The sequence below is a fragment of the Cetorhinus maximus genome, chromosome 10, assembly GCF_964194155.1.
Source record: "Cetorhinus maximus chromosome 10, sCetMax3.hap1.1, whole genome shotgun sequence".
NCBI lineage: Eukaryota > Metazoa > Chordata > Chondrichthyes > Lamniformes > Cetorhinidae > Cetorhinus > Cetorhinus maximus.
In genome coordinates this window covers 23,967,338-23,991,909 of record NC_135888.1, presented here as the reverse complement: position 1 = coordinate 23,991,909, position 24,572 = coordinate 23,967,338, and the positions used below count along the sequence as shown (strand labels likewise).

General features: G+C 47.7%; 1 protein-coding gene across 1 annotated transcript in view; it reads left to right on the top strand.

Moving 5' to 3' along the window:
• Nucleotides 1-24,572, top strand: part of card9 (caspase recruitment domain family, member 9) — a 28,414-nt gene that overhangs the window by 2,068 nt on the left and 1,774 nt on the right. Inside the window, exons 2-9 of the mRNA XM_078549647.1 lie at nucleotides 840-977; nucleotides 4,811-5,136; nucleotides 6,000-6,179; nucleotides 8,806-8,949; nucleotides 19,231-19,356; nucleotides 20,432-20,623; nucleotides 21,717-21,758; nucleotides 24,076-24,121. Coding sequence (XP_078405773.1) covers nucleotides 840-977; nucleotides 4,811-5,136; nucleotides 6,000-6,179; nucleotides 8,806-8,949; nucleotides 19,231-19,356; nucleotides 20,432-20,623; nucleotides 21,717-21,758; nucleotides 24,076-24,121 — 1,194 coding nt within the window. The remainder of the gene's footprint in view (nucleotides 1-839; nucleotides 978-4,810; nucleotides 5,137-5,999; nucleotides 6,180-8,805; nucleotides 8,950-19,230; nucleotides 19,357-20,431; nucleotides 20,624-21,716; nucleotides 21,759-24,075; nucleotides 24,122-24,572) is intronic.

The following is a 24,572-nucleotide window of genomic DNA, read 5'->3' as shown; positions in this document are numbered from 1 at the left end:
TACTGAGGGAATGTGGCACTGTCGTAGGGTCAGTACTCACAGATTGCCGCACTGTCAGAGAGTCGGTACTTCAGGAGTGCCGTACTGTTGAAGGGTCAGGACTGAGGGAGTGCTGCACTGTTGGAGGGCCAGTACTGCGGGAGTGCTGCACTGTTGGAGGGCCAGTACTGAGGGAGTGCTGCACTGTTGGAGGGCCAGTACTGAGGGAGCGCCGCACTGTCGGAGGGTCAGTACTGAGCGAGCGTCACACTGTCGGAGGGTCAGTATTGAGGGAGCGCCGCACTGTTGGTGAGTCAGTACTGAGGAAGCATCACACTGTCGGAGGGTCAGTACTGAGGGAACGCCGGACTGTCGTGGTATCAGTGCTGAGGGAGGTGATTCTTTAAACAATATTGAGAAAAGTGATGATCTGTTCATTATCACCTTGTTGTTTCTGGGATCTTACTGTGCAAAAATTGCTTTGCTGCATTTCCTACATTACAGCTGTAACTGTATTTAATGGCTGGAAAATACATTCAAACACCCTGTGATGATAAAAGGCGCTATAGTAACGCAAGTCTTTCTGGTTCTGGGCTGCAGTTCTGGAGCGAGGCTCAAATCCCCAAACCTGGGACTTGGTTCTGAGCCAAGTGGATGCTTAGAGCTGAAGAGGACAAAGGCGACCTTCCCTGAGCTCATAGCGCCCAGGAACTGGGATGGAGACTGGCTCTGCCTCAGCTCCTGTTGGTCCCTTCCGAGGCAGCAGAGGTTTAATGGCAGATCCCAGAAATAAAGGCGAGGTTGCGGAGAGAGCAGGGCCTTCCCATGGAATACTGACTGTCTCCTCGTTGTATTTGTAGGCATGCTGCTTGACATTCTGCAGCGGACTGGCTGCAAAGGCTACATCGCTTTCCTGGAAAGCCTGGAGCTGTACTACCCAGAACTTTACAGGCGGATAGCGGGACAGGACCCCACCCGCACATTCTCCGTCATTCTTGGTAAGAGAAAACCTTCTCATTTACCTCCCTACTGCTCTCCTGGCTGCTCTCCTGTCTTCTCAACTCCAGCTCATCCAAAACTCCACTGTCTTGTGTTCTAACTTCCACCAGGCCCTATTCACCCATTACCACTGTGCTCCCTGACCTACATTGGATCCAAATCCATCATCATTCTATTCAAATACTCCCATAGGCTTACCCTCCCTATCTCTGTAACCTCCTCCAACCCCTACAGCCCTCCCTATCTCTGAAACCTCCTCCAGCCCCTACAGCCCTCCCTATCTCTGTAACCTCCTCCAGCCCCTACAGCCCTCCCTATCTCTGTAACCTCCTCCAGCCCCTACAGCCCTCCCTATCTCTGTAAGCTCCTCCAGCCCCTACAACTCTCCCTATCTCTGTAACCTCCTCCATCCCCACAAACCTCCGTGATCTCTGCGCTGCTCAGATTTTGGCCCCTTGTGCATCCCTGATTTTAATCAGTTGGCGGCCTTGCCTTCAGCTTTCTGGGCCCCAAGATCTGGAATACCCTCACTAAATCTCTGCCTCTCTCTCCTGTAACAGATGGGAAGAGGTGGTCAGATAACCTTTCCCCTTCTTTCCTCATCTCTCGGGTGACTGCAACAAGAGATTTTTTTTTTAGGTGTGTTTTAAACCTTTTGAATGTTGTGGCTTTAAACAATCGACACAAATAGGCTTTCTGGTAAGGTTAAATCAAAAGATTTTTGTACAACACCCGGAATGTAGGCACAATCAAACACCCATTACCTCAAACAAACAGACACGTATTCACACAAGAAAAGTTGAGTTCTGGAGATGAAACATGCACTTAGATTACTAACAGTAACAACAAACAAGTCATGTAGTCTTAACCAGTCCTTTAGGATGAACCAGTGTTGTCAGCCTGAAGGATTCTCTCTTTTGGTTCTTTGAAGACAACGGAGGTTAGAAGTTTATGGATTTTTCATGCGAAATTGTGGCGGAACATCTGTAGAGAAAACACAATAGTCTTGTAGGTGAAAACAAATTAGCCGCTCTTTTCACTGCCTGAGATGGCTGTTCGAGGCAGGGTTCATTCCTTCCTGTTGGATGATGATCTTTGTGCTGCTGGTCCAAGACTGTCTTACTGGCATTGCTTGTGGAGTAATAAGGCTTTGTTTGCCCCTCCCCGCTAGTTTGGGTCATGTGATGGCAGTTTCGACGTGTCCTATTATCCACATAATGGGTTAGAGCCAAGGTGATTGATACACGATGAGGGGATGATTGATGTCCCATTAACATACCAGTTATGGTCAGCTCACTAGCACCCTCGCCTTTGAATCAGAGGGTTGTGGGTTCATGTCCCACTCCCGGAAACCAAGAACTGTGATTGTACTCGAAAGAGTTGCAATCTGTGACTGTTGATAACTCGAAAGAGTTTCATGGAGCTGACGAGGTGTCAGCTGTGGCTCAGTTCATAGCACCCTCGCCTTTGAATCAGAGGGTTGTGGGTTCATGTCCCACTCCCGGAAACCAAGAACCGTGATTGTACTCGAAAGAAGTTGCAATCTGTGACTGTTGATAACTCGAAAGAGTTTCATGGAGCTGACAGGTCTGGTAACCATTGTCCTTTAAATCACCTCCATTGAGATGCTAAGGGGGCAGTCAACCTGCACCTGGAAAACCCATTTGCATTTTTAAGTAACTTCCCAGAGTTTTTGTCTCTGTTTGTTCAGAAACCACAAACAGAAGTCAGCTGACTTTCTGGAAGCCATTTTGAGAGGATAGGGTGGATGAAAAGTACAGACTCCGCTATCCAATTATCCTTATGGTAGTCTTGTCAACCCTCCAGGATTGGCCTGGAGTCTCGAAGAATTGAAGATCAACGTCCAGGATAAAAGCAAAAAGCTCTGCAGAAGAGTCATACGGACTTGAAATGTTAACTTTGTCTTTCTCTTCACAGATAATGTCAGACCTGCTGAGTTTTTCCAGCATTTTCTGCTTTCATTTCACTCTCCAGGACACTGCTGTGTCTAACCCTGGAGAAATGTCATCGGGACATTAAAAAAGGTTATTTGTATTATTTTGAACATTTCTCTTTACCAGATATAAGTATTGAAAATGGGGGGAAAAAAGGCTCTTTGGCTGATAGTCAAGCTTCATCCAATTGGGTAATGAGTCCTTTTGCTTTGCGATTGGCGTTGGAAGGCAGTACGACACAAGGATGGATGTGTTGGCCGACTAATGACTGGAGTGTGGGGGCAAGTCATGTGATGAAACCTCCAGCTGCAATTAATCATAGTTGGGCAGCACTACTTTATGGGTATGACATGACCGTCACACACTTCCTTTAACATGCTTCTGTCAGAGGGTCAGTATTGAGGGAGTGCTGCACTGTCAGAGGGTTAGTGCTGAGGGAGTGCTGCACTGTCAGAGGGTCAGTACTGAGGGAGTGCTGCACTGTCAGAGGGTTAGTGCTGAGGGAGTGCTGCACTGTCAGAGGGTCAGTACTGAGGGAGTGCTGCACTGTCAGAGGGTCAGTGCTGAGGGAATGCTACACTGTCGGAGGGTCAGTACTGAGGGAGTGCTGCACTGTCAGAGGGTTAGTGCTGAGGGAGTGCTGCACTGTCAGAGGGTTAGTGCTGAGGGAGTGCTGCACTGTCGGAGGGTCAGTACTGAGGGAGTGCTGCACTGTCAGAGGGTTAGTGCTGAGGGAGTGCTGCACTGTCAGAGGGTCAGTACTGAGGGAGTGCTGCACTGTCGGAGGGTTAGTACTGATGGAGCGCTGCACTGTCGGAGGGTCAGTACTGAAGGAGTGCTACACTGTCAGAGGGTCAGTACTGAGGGAGTGCTGCACTGTCAGAGGGTTAGTGCTGAGGGAGTGCTGCACTGTTGGAGTGTCAGTACTGAGGGAGCGCTGCACTGTCAGAGGGTCAGTACTGAGGGAGTGCTGCACTGTTGGAGGGCCAGTACTGAGGGAGTGCTGCACTGTCAGAGGGTCAGTACTGAGGGAGTGCTGCACTGTTGGAGGGCCAGTACTGAGGGAGTGCTGCACTGTTGGAGGGCCAGTACTGAGGGAGTGCTGCACTGTCGGAGGGCCAGTACTGAGGGAGTGCTGCACTGTCAGAGGGTCAGTACTTAGGGATGGCTGCACTGTCAGAGGGTCAGTACTGAGGGAGTGCTGCACTGTCAGAGGGTCAGTACTGAGGGAACAGTGCACTGTCGGAGGACCAGTACTGAGGGAGTGCTGCACTGTCAGAGGGTGAGTGTTGAGGGAGTGTCATGCTGTCAGAGGGTCAGTACTGAGGGAGTGCTGCACTATCAGAGGGTTAGTGCTGAGGGAGCGCTGCACTGTTGGTGGAGATCCCACGTCACTCTTAGAAGACCAGGGAAGCTCTCCTGGTATCCTGGTGAATATTTATCCCTTAACCAACACCAGTTAATTCATTGCTGACTGTGGGACCTTGCAGTGCACAAGTGTTTCCTACATTGCAACACTGGCTACTCTTTAAAAAATATGTTTAATTGACTTTGATGTAATTTGGGATGTCCTGTTGGCCCTTTTGATTTGCTCTGATGTCAGTTGAGGACAGAATTGGACATCAGTGCGCCTCCTCCCGCAGTGGATTAGCCAGTGATTATAAGTGTATCGATTCACGAGTGAAGAAAGTGAGCATTGTGGAAAGCCACACCGAGAGCTGAAAACCATGTGTGAGGGAGCCCTCCCCTCCGACTGCTCTTTGTGAATCACAGATCGCAGAAAGGACCCTAAAACAATAGAAGGGGTGGTGGTTAATCTTCAGTGTGGTCCTGTGGGGTTGTCAGATTAACAACGCGCTCTCTCTGCGTTTGCCCAGATGCTGGGGGAGAGTCCAGCCTGACGCAGCTGCTGATGGCTGAAGTGCAGAAGCAGCAGCAGGCAGTGATCCAGAGCAACAAGCGCCTCCAAGACTTGACAACTGAGCTGACGAAGAAGGACAACCACATCAAACAGCTCCAGGTGAAAGCCAGTGAGCTGCAGAAACACCAGGAACGTTTCTGGAAGATGAGGGAAGAACGGAACAATTACAGTGAGGAGCTGAAGAGCTGTAAGGAGGAGAATTACAAGTGGGCGAAGGACTTTGCGTTGCAGAGTGAGGAGAAGAATTCGGCACTGATGAAGAACAGGGATTTACAGCTGGAGGTGGGTTCGCGTGTTGGGAGGTGGGAGTATTTCCCCTTAATTCCACCTCCTTCCAAAATCCCCATGGATTCCCCTCTCTCCACCCTCAACCTGATCATCTCCTTATTTCTGGCTGTATCGTGCGTGTGTAGATTATCCTGAGATACAAAGAGCATTTTCTAATTTTCTAATTCCAGCGTTGTGAACTTTGGAATAAAAACAGGTCAGACTGCGAGTGTGGAGAGAGAAACTGAGTTAATGCTTCATCTCTGTGACCTTACATCAGAACTGGCGAAACCTTTCTAATGAAAGGTCACACACCTGAAATGTTAACTCTGTTTGTGAACTTTGGACTAATGTCTTCCAGTTTCCATTCATTCTCACTACACACAATCCCAATGGACCCAAATCCCTTCCCATTCACTCCCATTGTACACAATCCCAATGGACCCAAATCCCTTCCCATTCACTCCCATTGTACACAATCCCAATGGACCCAAACCCCTTCCCATTCACTCCCATTGTACACAATCCCAATGGACCCAAACCCCTTCCCGTTCACTCCATTGTACACAATCCCAATGGACCCAAATCCCTTCCCATTCACTACCATTGTACACAATCCCAATGGACCCAAACCCCTTTCCATTCACTCCCATTGTACACAATCCCAATGGACCCAAACCCCTTTCCATTCACTCCCATTGTACACAATCCCAATGGATCCAAACCCCTTCCCATTCACTCCCATTGGAGATAATGGACCTGACCATTTCCCAATGGAAGAATGGTGGGCCTGAGATGTTTGTCCCATACCCCTGATGCTGCTGTGGCGATTGTGAATTGTGTGAAGTATAACCTGAGAATTGTAAACATTGCTACAGGTTGAGAAGTTGAAACACAGTCTAATGCTGGCGGAGGATGGCTGTAAAGTGGAACGTACACAAACCATGAAACTCAAACATGCCATGGAGCAGAGACCCAAGCAGGAGTTGATCTGGGAGATTCAAAGGGAAAATGATTTACTCAAAGCAAAAATCCAGGAGCTGCTCCGTCCTGTGAAGGTAATTATCGCCTGGTCATTGTTCCTCTTCCATGTGCTGACTTGTGAGATATTGTTCCACGATTCAAAATGGCCTTCTCCTCACACTTATTCTCCTCACACTTATTCTCCTCACCCTCATTCTCCTCGCTCTCAATCTCCTAATTCTCATTCTCTTCACCCTCATTCTCTTCACCCTCATTTTCCTCACCCTCATTTTCCTCACCCTCATTTTCCTCACCCTCATTCTCCTCACCCTCATTCTCCTCATCCTCATTCTCTCAACCTTGTTCGCCTCACCCTCATTCTCCTCATCCTCATTCATGCCTTTGTTACGTCCAGACTCCAGGCTGATGTCCCACCTTCCAAACTTCATAAACTTGAGCACATCCAAAACTCTAGTGCCCATGTCCTAACTCACAGTGAGTCCCGTTCGCCCATCACCCACCTCTGCTCGCTGACCTAGCTATATGCAAACCCCTCCATGAACTCACCCCCTCCCTATCTCTGTAATCTCCTCCACCCCACAACCCTCTGAGATCTCTGCACTCCTCAAATTCCGGCCCCTTGTGCATCCCAATTTTAATCACTCCACCGTTGGCAGCTGTGCCTTCAGCTGCCTGGACCCTAAGCTCTGGAGTTCCCTCTTCAACTCTCTGTCTCTATGTTTCTGGAAAAAGCTGCTTAAATCTTTGACCAAGTTTTAGGTCACCTGCCGAATATCTCCTTATGTGACCAAGTGCGACATTTTGTGCAATAACGCTCCTGCGAAGCACCTTGCAACGTACATCAAAGGTGCTATATAAATGTGATTTGTTGTTGCTGCAGCATGAGTCCAGAGAGTCATAGAGTCATTTATGGTACAGAAGAAGGCCATTCAGCTCATCAATTCTATGCCAGTGACTGTGAAACGCAGCCCTGGTCTCACTCAAGATCTGGTTCAGAGCTGGAATGGCTGGCAAAGAAAGGTATTGATTTCAGCTCCCAGTAGCTGAGGGGAACACGATGCCTTTCCCAGGCTGATGCACGAATGGGGCTTTTCTCAGAGAGTCACCAAGTGAGGTCATTATCTGCTGAATGCCTGGAATCTTTTCAAAGTAAAAAGTGGCAATGCCATTATTGGAGTTAACAGAGTGTGATGGAGAGGAATTAATAGGAACAGGAGCAGGCCAATTGGCCCGGCAGCCTGTCCTGCAATTCAGCTAGATCATGGCTGATCATCTACCTCAATTCAACTAACCCACGCTATCCCCTTCTTGAACGTGCTCAATGATTGAACGTCCACAGCCCTTTGGGGTAGAGAATTCCAAAGATTCACCACCCTCAGTCTTAAACGGCCTGCCCCTTATTCTGAGACTGTGTCCCCTGGTTCTAGACTCAACATCTTATCCACATCTACCCTGTCACACACTGTAAGAATTTTGTAAGTGTCAATGAGATCACCTCTCATTCTTCTAAACTCTAGAGAATACAGGCCCAGTCTCCTCAATTTCTTCTCATAAAACAATCCCAGGGATTAGTCTGGTGATCGTCCATTGCACTCCCTCTATTGGCAAGTATATTCTTCCTTAGATAAGGAGACCAAAACTGTGCACAATACTCCAGGTGCAGTCTCACCAAGGCTCTATACAATTGCAGCAAGACATCGTTACTGCTTGCTGATACAGTAAAAATCAGTAGAATCGCATCTTGGGGACTGGCACCAGTTCTTTGTTTTCTATTTAGCTGTACTCATTTTTAAAATGATCAGCATACTGAATGCTTTGCATTCTATACAATGGAAAGTGAGTGTATGAGTATTCTATCTCAGAGATAGAGTGGTTTCTCTGCAAAGAGAACCCCATTCTACAAAGGTCATTTCTTGGACCAAACCCATTGCAGCCTCAGGCTGACCAGCACACACTGACCCTCAGGGGAATTTGGTGGCAGATAGGAAGCAGGCAAAAGGGGAAGGGCCAGTGACCCCTGATTCAGCTGCTTTGCAACAGATCATTGATCCACTGGGATTGCGGTTTTAATGAATTTTAGTTCTTAAACTTATTTGGTGCATTGTGGCTTGAGGGTGCCTCTTGCATATTTTACTATGTCAGTTATTTGGGTTTATTTTTTATCCCTTCATGGGATGAGGGCATTGCCAGCATTTGTTGCCCATCCTTAATTGCCCTTGAACTGAGTGGCTTGCTAGGCCATTTCAGAGGGCAGTTATGTGTCTGGAGTCACATGCAGTCCAGGCTGGGTAAGGACAGCAGATTTCCCTACCTAAAGGGGCATGAGTGAAGCTGATGGCTTTTTACAACAATTGTTGATAGTTGTCATGGTCACTACTGAGATTAGCTTTCAATTCCAGATTGATTAATTGAATTTAAATTCCACCAGCTGCCATGGTGGGATTGTGAACCCCTTTCCCCTGAGCATTAGCCTGGGGGTCTGAATTAGTAACCTATTAGTAGCCTGGTGACATTACCACTATGCCACCATCTCCCCAATAAGTCTCAGTCTTTTGGGACTGTCTACTTAAACAGGTTGCACTTGCTATATAATTCACTCCATGTACCCACTTAACCTGTATATTATGGCTAAGAGGCAGAAACAAACTGCGACACTCATCGATCTAATCTGCATTTATTTGATTGTTGCACAAACTAAAGGTTGACAAAATTGATAAAAATAAGATGTACATCCAGACTTTGGAGGATGATCGGAGGACAGCACTGGAGGAACACCAAGAACTTGTCAACAGCATTTATAATCTACGCAAAGAACTCCGGGATGTTGAAGAAATGCGGGATAAGGTGGGTATTTATCTTCTACCTTATTCTGGGATATGGATGTCACTTGCAAGGTCGACATTTATTTCCCAAGTCTAGCTGCTCCTGAGAAGGTGGTGATGTACTGTCCTCTTGAACTAGATAGTAAGTTTGATACAAAGAAGAGACAATGTTCAGCACCATTCGTGACTCCTCAGATACTGAAGCAGTCCATGTCCAAATGCAGCAAGACCTGGACAATATCCGAGCTTGGGCTGACAAGTGGCAAATAACATTCACACCACAAAAGTGCCAGGCAATGACCATCTCAAACAAGAGAGAATCCAACCATCTCTCCTTGACTTTCAATGGCATTACCATCACTGAATCTCCCACTATCAACATCCTGGGGGTTACCATTGACCAGAAACTGAACTGGACTAGCCATATAAATACTGTGGCTACAAGAGCAGGTCAGAGCTAGGAATCCTGCGGTGAGTAACTCACCTCCTGATTCCCCAAAGCCTTTCCACCATCTACAAGGCACAAGTCAGGAGTGTGATGGAATACTCCCCCACTTGCCTGGATGAGTGTAGCTCCCACAACACTCAAGAAGCTTGACACCGTCCAGGGCAAAGCAACCCGCTTGATTGGCACCCCATACACAAATGTTCACTCTCTCCATCATCGAAGCACAGGGGCAGAAAAGATCCTTTGACGGCACCTTCCAAACTTGCGTCCTCTACCACCAAGAAGGGCAAGGGCAGCAGATAGATGGGAACACCACCGCCTGGAAGTTTCATTCCAAGTCACTCACAATCCTGACTTGGAAATATATCACCGTTCCTTCACTGTCGCTGGGTCAAAATCCTGGAACTCCCTCCCTAATAGCACTGTGGGTGAACCTACACCCAATGGACTGCAACAGTTCAAGAAGGCAGCTCACCATCACCTTCTCAAGGGGCAATTAAGGATGGACAATAAATGCTCACCTTCCTATACCTCATATCATCTGCTGAATCCCTCATCCATGCCTTTGTTACCTCCAAAGTCACCATTCTAACTGTCCTGCCAGGCCATTTACTCAGCCCATAAACTTCAGCCCATCCAAAACTCAGTCAATGAAACATTTCAAGTCCAGTTCACCCCTCCGTTTGCTGATTTATATACTGCTCCCGGCCCGGCAACAGCTCAAAATTAGCATTCCATCCTCACCTTTAAATCGCTTTCTAGCTACCTGTCTCTGTAACCTCCTCCAGTCCCTATACCCCTCCCTATCTCTGTAACCTCCTCCAGCCCCTATACCCCTCCCTATCTCTGTAACCTCCTCCAGCCCCTATACCCCTCCCTATCTCTGTAACCTCCTCCAGTCCCTATACCCCTCCCTATCTCTGTAACCTCCTCCAGTCCCTATACCGCTCCCATTCTCTGTAACCTCCTCCAGTCCCTATACCCCTCCCTATCTCTGTAACCTCCTCCAGCCCCTATACCCCTCCCTATCTCTGTAACCTCCTCCAGTCCCTATACCCCTCCCTATCTCTGTAACCTCCTCCAGTCCCTATATCCCTCCCATTCTCGGTAACCTCCTCCAGTCCCTATACCGCTCCCATTCTCTGTAACCTCCTCCAGCCCCTATACCCCCCCCCAATCTCTGTAACCTCCTCCAGTCCCTATACCCCTCCCATTCTCTGTAACCTCCTCCAGTCCCTATACCCCTCCCTATCTTTGTAACCTCCTCCAGCCTCTACAACCCTCCTTGTCTCTGGAACCTCCTCCAGCCCCATAACCCTCCCTATCTCTGCAACCTCCTCCAGTCCCGATAACCCTCCCTGTCTCTGTAAACTCATCCAGCCTCTACACTCCTCCCTATCTTAGTAACCTCCTCCAGCCCCTACAACCCCCCCTATCCCTGTAACCTCCACCAACCCCTACAGCCCTCACTTTCACTGTAACCTCCTCCACCCCCTACAACCCTCCCTATCTCTGTAACCTCCTCCAACCTCTACAACCCTACCTATCCCTGTAACCTCCACCAACCCCTACAACCCTCCCTATCACTAACCTCCTCCAGCCTCCACAACCCTCCCTATCTTTGTAACCTCCTCCAGCCTCAACAACCCTCCCTATCTTTGTAACAACCTCCAGCCTCTACAACTCTCCCTATCTCTGTAACCTCCTCCAGCCTCTAAAACCCTCCCTATCTCTGTAACCTCCTCCAGCCTCTACAACCCTCCCTATCTCTGTAACCTCCTCCAGCCTCTAAAACCCTCCCTATCTCTGTAACCTCCTGTAGTCACTACAAACCTCCCTATCTCTGTAACCTCCTCCAGCCTCTACAACCCTCCCTATCTCTGTAACCTCCTCCAGCCTCTACAACCCTCCCTATCTCTGTAACCTCCTCCAGCCTCTAAAACCCTCCCTATCTCTGTAACCTCCTGTAGTCACTACAAACCTCCCTATCTCTGTAACCTCTTGCAGCCCGACCTACCTCTGTAACCTCCTCCAGCCTCTACAACCCTCCCTATCTCTGTAACCTCCACCAACCCCTACTACCCTCCCTATCCCTGTAACCTCCACCAACCCCTACAACCCTCCCTATCACTAACCTCCTCCAGCCTCCACAACCCTCCCTATCTTTGTAACCTCCTCCAGCCTCAACAACCCTCTCTATCTTTGTAACAACCTCCAGCCTCTACAACCCTCCCTATCTCTGTAACCTCCTCCAGCCTCTACAACCCTCCCTATCTCTGTAACCTCCTCCAGCCTCTAAAACCCTCCCTATCTCTGTAACCTCCTGTAGCCACTACAACCCTCCCTATCTCTGTAACCTCCTGCAGCCCTCCCTATATCTGTAACATCCTCCAGCAACCACAACCCTCCCTATCTCTGTAGCCTCCTCCAGCCCCTACAACCCTCCCTATCTCTGTAACCTCCTCCAGCCTCTACAACCCTTCCTATCTCTGTAACCTCCTCCAGCCTCTAAGACCCTCCCTATATCTGTAACTTCCTTCAGACCCTACAAGCCTCCCTATCTCTGTAATCTCCTCCAGCCCCTATAAACCCTCCCTATCTATGTAACACCCTCCTGTCACTACAATCCTCCCTATCTCTGTAACCTCCTCCAGATCCTACAACACTCCCTATATCTGTAACCTTCTCCAGACCCTACAACCCTCCCTATCTCCGTAACCTTCACCAGATCCTACAACCGTCCCTATTACTGTAACCTCCTCCAGTCTCTAAAACCCTCCCTATCTCTGTAACCTCCTGTAGCCTCTACAACCCTCCCTATCTTTGTAAGCTTCTCCAGCCTCTACAACCCTCCATATCTCTGTAACCTCCTCTGGCCCTCCCTATCTCTGTAACCACCTCCAGCCTCTACAACCCTCCCTATCTTTGTAAGCTCCTCCAGCCTCTATAACCCTCCCTATCTCTGTAACCTCCTCTGGCCCTCCCTATCTCTGTAACCACCTGCAGCCTCTACAACCCTCCCTACCTCTGTAACCTCCTGCAGCCCTCCCTATCTCTGTAGTCTCCTCGAGGTCCTACAACCCTCCCTATCTCTGAAACTTCCTCCAGTATCTACAACCCTCCCTATCTCTGTAACTTCCTCCAGCCCTACAACCCTCCCTATCACTGTAACCTCCTCCAGCCTATCCAACCCTCCCTATCTCTGTAACCTCCCCCAGCCCTCCCTATCCCTGTAACCTCCTCCAGCCCTCCCTATCTGTGTAACCTCCTACAGCCCCTATGACCCTCCCTTTCTCTGTAACCTCCTCCAGCATCTACAACCCTCCCTATCACTGTAACATCCTCCAGCCCCTACAACCCTCCCTATCTATGTAACACCCTCCTGTCGCTACAATCCTCCCTATCTCTGTAACCTCCCCCAGACCCTACAACACTCCCTATCTTTGTAACCTTCTCCAGACCCTACAACACTCCCTATCTCTGTAACCTTCTCCAGATCCTACAACCCTCCCTATCTCTGTAACCTTCTCCAGATCCTACAACGTTCCCTATCTCTTTAACCTTCTCCAGTCTTTACAACCCTCCCTATCCCTGTAACCTCCTCCAGCCCTCCCTATCTCTGTAACCTCCTACAGCCCCTATGACCCTCCTTTTCTCTGTAACCTCCTCCAGCCTCTACAACCCTCCCTATCTCTATAACCTCCTCCAGCCCCTACAACCCTCCCTATCTCTGTAATGTCCTCCAGCCTCTATAACCCTCCCTATCTCTGTAACCTCCTCTGGCCCTCCCTATCTCTGTAACCTCCTGCAACCTCTACAACCCTCCCTATCTCTGTTACGTCCTCCAGCCTCTACAACCCTCCCTATCTCTGTAACCTCCTCCAGCCCCTACAACCCTCCCTATCTCTGTAACCTCATCCAGCCTCTACAACCCTTCCTATCTCTGTAACCTCCTCCAGCCCCTACAACCCTCCCTATCTCTGTAACCTCCTCCAGCCCCTAAATCCCTCACTATATCTGTAAGTTCCTCCAGCCTCTACAACCCTCCCTATCTCTGTAACCTCCTCCAGCCTCTACAACACACCGTATCTCTGTAACCTCCTCCAGCCCTCAGTATCTTTGTAACCTCCTCCAGCCTCTACAACCCTCCCTATCTTTGTAACCTCCTCCAGCCTCTACAACCCTCCCTATCTCTGTAACATCCTGCAGCCCTCCCTATCTCTGTAACCTGCAGACATCCCTATCTTTGCAACCTCCTCCAGCCTCTATAACCTTCCTATCCATGTAACCTCCTCCAGCCTCTAAAACTCTCCCTATCCATCAAACCTCCTTCAGCCTCCACAACCCTCCCTATCTATGTAACATCGTCCAGTCACTACAATCCTCCCTATCTCTGTAACCTCCCTCAGTCCCTACAACCCTTTCTATCTCTCTAAACTCCTTCAATGTCTACACCTCTCCCTATCTCTGTAACCTTCTCCAGTCCTTACATAGAAACATAGGAGCAGGGGTAGGCCATTCAGCCCCTTGTGTCTGCTCCACCATTCAATAAGATCATGGCTATTTTTTTATATTCATTCATGGGATGTAGGCTTCAGTGGCTTGGCCAACATTTATTGCCCATCCCTAATTGCCCTTGAGAAGGTGGTGGCAAGCTGCCTTCTTGAACCGCTGCAGTCCATGTGGTGTAGGTACACCCAGAGTGCTGTTAGGGAGGGAGTTCCAGGATTTTGACCCAGCGACAGTGAAGGAACGGCGATATATTTCCAAGTCAGGATGGTGAGTGACTTGGAGGGGAACTTCCAGGTGAAGGTGTTCCTATCTATCTGCTGCTCTTGTCCTTCTAGATGGTAGTGTTCGAGGGTTTGGAAGTTGCTGTCTAAGGAGCCTTGGTGAGTTTCTGCAGTGCATCTTCTAGATAGTAGACACTGCTGCTACTGTGCGTCGATGGTGCAGGGAGTGAATGTTTGTGGATGGGGTACCAATCAAGCGGGCTGCTTTGTCCTGGATGATGTCAAGCTTCTTGAGTGTTGTGGGAGCTGCACTCATCCAGCTGCGGGGAGTATTCCATCACATTCCTGACTTGTGCCTTGTAGATGGTGGACAGGCTTTGGGGAGTCAGGAGGTGAGTTACTCGTTGCAGGATTCCTAGCCTCTGACCTGCTCTTGTAGCCACAGTATTTATATGGCTAGTCCAGTTCAGTTCCAGGATGTTGATAGTGGGGGATTCAGTGATGGTAATGCCATTGAACATCAAGGGACGATGGTTGAATCCTGTCCTGTTAGAGATGGTCATTGCCTGACACTTGTGTGGCGTGAATGTTACTTGCCACTTGTCAGCCCAAACCTGGATATTATCCAGGTCTTGTTGCATTTGGACATGGACTGCTTCAGTATCTGAGGAGTCGCGAATGGTGCTGAGCATTGTGCAATCATCAGCGAACATCCCCACTTCTGACCTTATGATGGACGGAAGGTCATTGATGAAGCAGCTGAAGATGGTTGGGCAGGGGACACTATCCTGAGGAACTCCTGCAGTGATATCCTGGAGCTGAGATGATTGATCTCCAACAACCACAACCATCTTCCTTTGTGCTAGATATGACTCCAACCAGTGGAGAGTTTTCCCCATGATTCCCATTGATCCCAGTTTTGCTAGGGCTCCTTGATGCCACACTCGGTCAAATGCAGAGTTGATGTCAAGGGCAGTCACTCTCACCTCACCTCTGGAGTTCAGCTGTTTTGTCCGTGTTTGGACCAAGGCTATAATGAGGTCAGGAGCTGAGTGGCTGATCTGATTGTGGCCTCAACCCCACTTTCCTGTCAGTCCCCCATAACCCTTGACCCTCTTGTCTATCAAAAATCTGTCTAACTCAGCCTTGAATATATTCAATGACCCAGCCTCCACTGCTTTCTGGGGTAGAGAATTCGTCAGACTAACAACCCTCTGAGAGAAAAACATTCTCCTCATCTTTGTCTTAAAAGGGAAACCTCTCATTTTTAAATGATGTCCCATACTTCTAGTCTCGCCCACAAGAGGAAACATTCTCAGCATCCACCCTGTCAAGTCCCCTCAGGATCTTAGATGTTTCAATAAGATCACCTCTCATTCTTCTAAACTCCAATGGGCACAGGCCCAACCTGTCCAACCTTACTTCATCCCAGGAGTGAGTCCAGTGAACCTTCTCTGAAATGCTTCTAAAGTAGTGAGGAGACCAAAACTGTACAGTTTTCCAGATGTGGTCTCACCAAGGCCCTGTACAGATGCAGTAAAACTTCCCTATTTTTATATTCCATTCCTCTTGGAATAAACACCAACATCCCATTTGCCTTCCAAATCACTTGCTGTACCTCCATACTAACTGTTTGTGATTCATGTACCAGGACACCCAGATCCCTCTGTACCTCAGCTCTGCAATCTCTCTCTATTTAAATAATATGCTTCTTTTCTATTCTTCCTGCCAAAGTGGACAAGTTCACATTTCCCCACATTACACTTCATCTGCCAAATTTTTATCCACTCACTTAACCTATCTATGTCGCTTTGCAGACTCTCTACCTCCTCTTGACAACTTACCTACCTACCTATTTTGGTGTCATTGGAAAATTTAGCTACCAAACATTCAGTCCCTTCATCCAGATCATTGATGTGGATTGTAAATAGTTGAGGCCCCAGCACTGATCCTTGTGGCACTCCACTAGTTACAGCTTGCCAATCCAAAAAAGACCCATTTATGCCTACTCTCTGCTTCCTGTTAGCTAACCAGTCCTTTATCCATGCTAATATGTTACCCCATACACCATGTGCTCTTATCTTCTGTGATATCTTATCAACTGCCTGTTGGAAATCCAAGTACACCACATCTACCCTTTATCCACCTTGAATGTTACTTTGTCAAAAAACTCTAACAGATTAGGTAATATTTCCCTTTCACAAAGCCATGTTGACTCTGCCTGATCAGATTGTGATTATCTAAGTATCCTGCTATAACTTCCTCAGTAATGGATTCTAGCACTTTTCCTATGACAGATGTTAGGCTAACAGGCCTGTTGTTTCCTGCTTTCTGCCTCCCTCCTTTCTTAAATAAAGGTGTTACATTAGCTTTCTCCTCCAGCCCCTCCCTATCTCTGCGCTCCTCCAATTCTGGCCTCTTGCACGCCCTCAATTTCCTTGGCTCCAACATTGGCAGCTGTGAGTTCAGCTGCCTGGGCCCTAAGCTCTAGAATTCCCTCCCTAAACCTCTCCGCCTCTCTTCTTTTGAAACCTCATTAACGTCCATCTCATTTTCCAGGCCTCTGAAAAGAGCATTACAGAAATGCAAGTTGTTATGGGATGGCAATATTGACTACACTGTTGCTGGGATGGGAGCAGAAGGGGGCTGTTCCTCAGGAACAGATTGGGAGAGGGATAATCAGCCAGTGTCCTCCTCCCTGATAACTGCCTCCTGTGTCAACGACGTGAGGGGAAGGGTTTGGGTGTGATGCCCCATGTGGTGGAACAGCCTACTGATATTCACTGTCCCAGGGTCTCACAAAACAGATCTAACATAACTGTTACAGTACAGAAGGAGGCCATTCAGCCCATTGTGTCTGCACCAGCTCTCCGAATGAGCAACTCACCGAGTGCCATTAACTTGCCTTCTCCCCACAGCCCAGCACATCTTTCCTTTTCAGTTAATGGTCCAATTCCCTTTTGAAACATTCTGTCTGTCTCCACCACACTCCCAGGCAGTGCATTCTAGACCTGAACAACTCGCTGCGTAAAAAAATTTCTCATATCACTTTTGCTTTTTTTGCTACTTACTTTAAATCTGCACCTTCTCGTTCTTGATCCTTTCATGAGTGGGAACAATTTCTCTCCACCTACTCTGTCCAGACCCCTTATTTTAAGTACTTTTATCAAACCTCCTCTCAGCCTTCTGTTCTCTAAGGAAACAGTGCAAACTTCTCCAATCTATCTTTATATCTGAAGTTCCTCATTCTGGGAACCATTCTCATGAATCTTTTCTGCACCTTCTCTAATGCCTTCACTTCCTTCCTAAAGTGTGGCACCCAGAACTGGACACAATACTCCATCTGAGGCTAAACTCATACCTTATACAAGTTCAACATCACCTCCTTGCTCTTGTGTGCTCTATGCCCCTATTAATAAAGCCCAGGATACTGTCTGCTTTACTGACTGCTCTCTCAACCTGTCCTGCCACCTTCAATGATCTATGCACATATACACCCAGGTCCCTCTGCTCCTGCACCCCCTTTAGAGTTGTACCCCTTATTTTATATTGTCTCTCCATGTTCTTCCTACCAAAATAAATCACTCCACATTTCTCCTCATTGAACTTCATCTGCCACCTATCTGCCCACTCCACCAACCTGTCTATGTCCTTTTGAAGTTCTACACTATCCTCCTCAAAGTTCACAATGCTTCCAAGTTTTGTATCATTCGCAAACTTTGAATTGTGCCCTGTGTATCAAGCTCTAGATCATTAATATATTTCTGGAAAAGCAAGGGTCCCAACACTGACTCCTGGGGAACTCCACTACAAAGCTTCCTCCAGCCCAAAAAATGCCCATTAATCACAACTTTCTGTTACCTATCACTCAGCCAATTTTGTATCCACGTTGCTACTGTCCCTTTTATCCCATGAGCTATAACTTTTCTCACAAGTCTATTGTGTGGCACTGTATCAAATACCTTTTGAAAGTCCATGTAAACCACATCAACAGCATTACCCTCATCAACCCTCTCTGTTACCTCTTCAAAAAACTCCAGCAAGTTAGTTAAATATGATTTTCCCTTAAGAAATCCATGTTGGCTTTCCTTAATTAACCCACATTTGTCCATATGACTATTAATTTTGTCCCAAATGATTGTTTCCAGAAGTTTCCCCACCACTGAAGTTAAACTGAATGGCCTGTAGTTGCTGGGCTTATCTTTACATCCTTTTTTTGAACAAGGTTGTAACGTTTGCAATTCTCCAGTCCTCTGGCACTACCCTGAGTCTAAGGAAGGTTGGAACATGATGGCCGGTGCCTCTACAATTTCCACTCTCACTTCCCTCAGTATCCTTGGATGCATCTCATCCGGTCCTGGTGCTTTATCAACTTCAAGTACAGACAGCCTATCCAATACCCCCTTCTTATCAATTTTAAACCTTTGTATGAGAAGTGTCTGAATGACCTCCTCTTTCACGATGGTCTGGGTAGCATCTTCCTTGGTAAAAAGAGATGCAAAGTATTCATTTAATACCTCAGCCATGCCCCTTGCCTCCATGTGTAAATCCCCTTTTAGGCCCCTAATCAGCCCTACTCCTCCTTTTACCATCCTTTTACTATTTATATGCCCTCAGAAGACTTGGGATTCCCTTTTATGTTAGCTGCCAGTCTCTTCCCATACTCCCTCTTTGCTTTTCTTATTTGCTTCTTCGCCTCCCCTCTGTACCTATCCCGGAGATATGGCTGAGGCGACACTTTAAATAAATTATAAATTATAAATTTATTTCCCATTAAATAATACATTTAAATAAATAATAAAGCCATTGAGTATATTCAAGGCTGAGTTAGACAGATTTTTGATCGACAAGGGACACAAGAGTTATGGGGGACAGACAGGAAAGTGAGGTTGAGACCACAACCAGATCAGCCATGATCTTATTGAATGGTGGAGCAGGCTCGAGGGGCTGAATGGCCTCCTCCCGCTCCGAAGTCCTATGGTTCCTATGACTTCCCATTTCCAGGAGTCTTGTATTGAGAGCCAGCTCAGTCCGAGGATGATATTCCTGGATCAGTATAGCTGCAGAGTAACAGCTGCCGCCTAATCCCGACTCTTGTCTTGTCCTCTCTGACTCTATGAAGTACCTGGAGGAGAAGGAGGTCTTTGAGCTTCGGTGCATGACTCTGCATAAGGATTCCCAGATGTACAAGGATCGCATTGAAGCAACGCTGCAGCAAATGCAGGAGGTGGCAATAGAGAGAGATCAGGTAACTGAAAAAAGACAAGAACTTTGAACTGTAACACTCTGTAAATGTCCCACTCCGTGACAAACAGCTAGGCAATTGGAGTGATAAAATCGGCTGTGTTGCTGTAAAGTGCTCTCCGGGATTATTATTCTTCAGTGGAACAGTTGCAGTGATGCATTCAGGCAGAGAAATGTGTGATTGTATCTGCACGCCTCCCACTCACAGGCTGACCATCAAGAAAGGCTATACCTGTCCTGGGAGCGCTTAATGGGGACAGTGTAGAGAGAGCTTTACTCTGTATCTAACCCCACGCTGTATCTGTCCTGGGAGTGTTTGATGGGGACAGTGTAGAGGGAGCTTTACTCTGTATCTAACCCCGTGCTGTATCTGTCCTGGGAGTGTTTGATGGGGACAGTGTAGAGGGAGCTTTACTCTGTATCTAACCCCGTGCTGTATCTGTCCTGGGAGTGTTTGATGGGGACAGTGTAGAGGGAGCTTTACTCTGTATCTAACCCCGTGCTGTACCTGTCCTGGGAGTGTTTGATGGGGACAGTGTAGAGGGAGCTTTACTCTGTATCTAACCCTGTGCTGTATCTGTCCTGGGAGTGTTTGATGGGGACAGTGTAGAGGGAGCTTTACTCTGTATCTAACCCCGTGCTGTACCTGTCCTGGGAGCGCTTAATGGGGACAGTGTAGAGAGAGCTTTACTCTGTATCTAACCCCGTGCTGTATCTGTCCTGGGAGTGTTTGATGGGGGCAGTGTAGAGGGAGCTTTACTCTGTATCTAACTCCGTGCTGTACCTGTCCTGGGAGTGTTTGATGGGGACAATGTGGAGGGAGCTTTACACTGTATCTAACGCCGTGCTGTACCTGTCCTGGGAGTGTTTGATGGGAAATGTGGAGGGAGCTTTACTCTGTATCTAACCCTGTGCTGTACCTGTCCTGGGAATGTTTGATGGGGGCAGTGTAGAGGGAGCTTTACTCTGTATCTAACCCTGTGCTGTACCTGTCCTGGGAGTGTTTGATGGGGACAGTGTAGAGGGAGCTTTACCCTGTATCTAACACTTAGTGACCTGCTATCTGTTAACTCCCACAGGCTCTGAAATCAAGGGAAGATTTGCACAAGTTGCACACAGAGACACTGCAGCAGAATGATGCGTATCGGAAGCTGATTCGTGAGCAGGGTGAGAAGTGCGATGAGCTGCAGATTGAATTCTTCCGGCAAGAGGAACATGTCCTGAGCCTGCAGACCAAACTGAAGAGGGTCAGAGAACCTCCAGACAGCTTGGTAATATCCAGCTGGCTACATATACAGTCTACAATGTCTGGGCTCATTCTGGGATGTCTGGGTTTGGTTTGGGATGTATGGGTTCAGTCTGGGATGTTGGGGTTCAGTCTAGGATGTCTGAGTTCAGTCTGGGATGTCTGAGTTCAGTCTGGGATGTTGGGGTTCAGTCTGGGATGTCTGGATTCAGTCTGGGTGTCAGTGTTCAGTCTGGGATGTCGGGGTTCAGTCTGGGATGTCGGGGTTCAGTCTGGGATGTCTGGGTCCAGTCTGGGTTGTCAGGGTTCAGTCTGGGATATCTGGGTTCAGTCTGGGATGTCTGGATTTGGTCTGGGATGTCCGGGTTCAGTCTGGGATGTCAGGGTTCAGTCTGGGATGTCGGGGTTAAGACTGGGATATCTGGATTCAGTCTTGGATGTCTGGGATGTCAAGGTTCAGTCTGGGATGTCGGGGTTAAGTCTTGGATATCTGAATTCAGTCTTGGATGTCTGGGATGTCAGGGTTCAGTCTGGGATGTCGGGGTCCAGTCTGGGATGCTGGGGTTCAGTCTGGGATTTCTGGGTTCAGTCTGGGATGTCGGGGTCCAGTCATGGGATGTTGGGGTTCAGTCTGGGATGTTGGGGTTCAGTCTGGGATGTTGGGGTTCAGTCTGAGATATCTGGTTTCAGTCTGGGATACCTGGGTTCAGTCTGGGATGTCGGGGTTCGTCTGGGATGTCGGTGTTCAGTCTGGCGTGTCTGGGTTCAGTCTGGGATGTCGGGGTCCAGTCTGGGATGTCGGGGTCCAGTCTGGGATGTCTGGGTTCAGTCTGGGATGTCGGGGTCCAGTCTGGGATGTCGGGGTCCAGTCTGGGATGTCAGAGTTCAGTCTGGGATGTCAGGGTCCAGTCTGGGATGTTGGGGTCCAGTCTGGGATGTCTGGGTTCAGTCTGGGATGTCGGGGTCCAGTCTGGGATGTCGGGGTCCAGTCTGGGATGTCGGGGTCCAGTCTGGGATGTCTGGGTTCAGTCTGGGATGTCGGGGTTCAGTTTTTTGAGTTGAAATATTTGAAATCCGATTTGAGGATGTATCATTTGCTCGATGTTGTTTTATTTTAGACTTCGGATGTGGATGAAATGTCTCCGAGAGCGTTTCAGGATGTGAGTCTCTCTCTGTTTTCACTTCAGTCGCTGATGTTGAGATAACTGTCACCATTGTTATGAAGATTAACTATCTGTTAATGGAATCATTTCTCTGTAGCTCCGAATCCCCATTGCCCAACATCCCTAAAGGTGCATCACTGAGGAGCAATTCCACAGGCAAACACTACCCCCTGGTGCCCATTCTTCATCTGTGAACCCAACAATGAATATTCAACTGTGGAGAGTATCAAACCATCCAAATCTAAACCCCACCTTCACCAGAGAACAGGAGTATACCCACGTTTATACACACACACACACAAATATACCCACACACACGAATGTAGCCACATACACAAATACACCCACACACACAAATATACCCACACATACACGAATATACCCACACACATGAATATACCTACACACACACAAGTATAATCACACACACGAACATACCCATACTCACACGAATATGCCCACACACATGAATATACCCACACACACGAATATACCCACACACATAAATATACTGACACACACATGAATATAGTCACATGCACGAATATACCCACACACATGAATATACCCACATACATGAATATACCAACATACACATGAATATACTCACACACACACGAATATACCCACACACATGAATATACTCACAAATACGAATATACTCACAAATACGAATATACTCACAAACACGAATATTCTCACATGCACGAATATACTCAAACGCACAAATATACCCACACACACAAATATACCCACGCACGAATATAATCACACACATAAATATACCCACACAAACGAATGTACCCACACACAGAGTATACCCAGCCACACAAATATACCCATGCACACGATTATACCCGCACACATGGATATACTCACACACATGAATATACCCAAACACACGAATATCGCCACACACATGAATATACCCATGGACGAATATACTCACACACGCGAATATACACACACACGAATGTACCCACTCACACACGAATATACCCACACACATGAATTACCCATTGACGAATATACTCACACCCACGAATATACACACACACACACAAACATATCCACACACACGAATATACTCACACGCATGAATATACTCACACACACGAATATACCCACACATGAGTATACCCACACACGAATATACCCATGGACGAATGTACTCACACACATGAATATAGTCACACACATGAATATACTCAGACACACGAATATACCCACACACGTGAATATATCCACACACACGAATATACCCACACACACTAATATAATCACACTAATGAATATACCCACACACACACGAATGTACCCACACACACGAGTATACCCACCCACACAAATATAGCAACACACAGGCATATACCCACACACGCAAATATACCCACACACACGAATAAAATCACACACATAAATATACCCACCCACACAAATATACCCACGCACACAATTATACCCGCACATATGAATATGCTCACACACACAAATATCCCCACACACATGAATACACCCATGGACCCATATACTCACATACACAAATACACCCACACACATAAATATACCCACAGATACACAAATATACTCACACGCGTGAATATACCCACACACACGAATATACCCATGGATGAATATACTCACACAATTGAATATACCCACAGATGAATATACCCACAAACATGAATATACCCACACACATGGATATACCCACACACACGAATATACACACAGACGAATATACACACACACACACACGAATATACCCACACACACACGAATATACCCACACACACAAATATCCCCACACACATGAATACACCCATGGACCCATACACTCACACACACGAATACACCCACACACATAAATATACCCACAGATACACAAATATACTCACACGCGTGAATATACCCAGAAACATGAATATACCCACACACACGAATATACCCACACACACGAATATACCCACACACACGAATATACTCACACGCAGCTGTCTTTTTGAGGGAGCTGGTATAATGGGGGGAGGGGTGATGTTGCCTGATTAGCGATCAGGAGCAGGTGCCCTGTCTCTACCCCTGCCCTGTCTAGCCAGGCAATACTGAGACCAGCTCCAATGCTTCTGCCAACACTTGATACATGGGCAAAGAGCAGTGAGGAGCTCGGGAGCTTCCTGCACTGTGTACCTTAGTAGTGCATTGAACATTGAGGCCAACATGGATTTTTACCGTAGGGCCTTGGTATGGTTTCTGAAACGAATGAAATAGTGGTGGCAACCCCAATTTACACAGCTCTCTCCATTTCTTCGATCAGATTAGTGTTACAGCAATCCAGGGTGAAGAGCAGGGATCTTTCGAGAGTGAGTATCAGTAATCCTACATTTTAAAATCCAATCTATCCCACAGTGTGTCAGCCGTGGCTCAGTGGGTGCTCGTCTCACCTCTCAGGAGGCTGTGGGTTCAAGTCCCCATCCAATTACCTGAGCACAAAATCCAGGCTGACACTCCCAGTGTAGTACTGAGGGAGTGCTGCACTGTCAGAGGGTCAGTACTGAGGGAGTGCTGCACTGTCGGAGGGTCAGTACTGAGGGAGTGCTGCACTGTCGGAGGGTCAGTACTGAGGGAGTGCTGCACTGTCAGAGGGTCAGTACTGAGGGAGTGCTGCACTGTCAGAGGGTCAGTACTGAGTGAGTGCCGCACTGTCGGAGGGTCAGTACTGAGGGAGTGCCGCACTGTCGGAGGGTCAGTACTGAGGGAGTGCTGCACTGTCGGAGGGTCAGTACTGAGGGAGTGCTGCACTGTCAGAGGGTC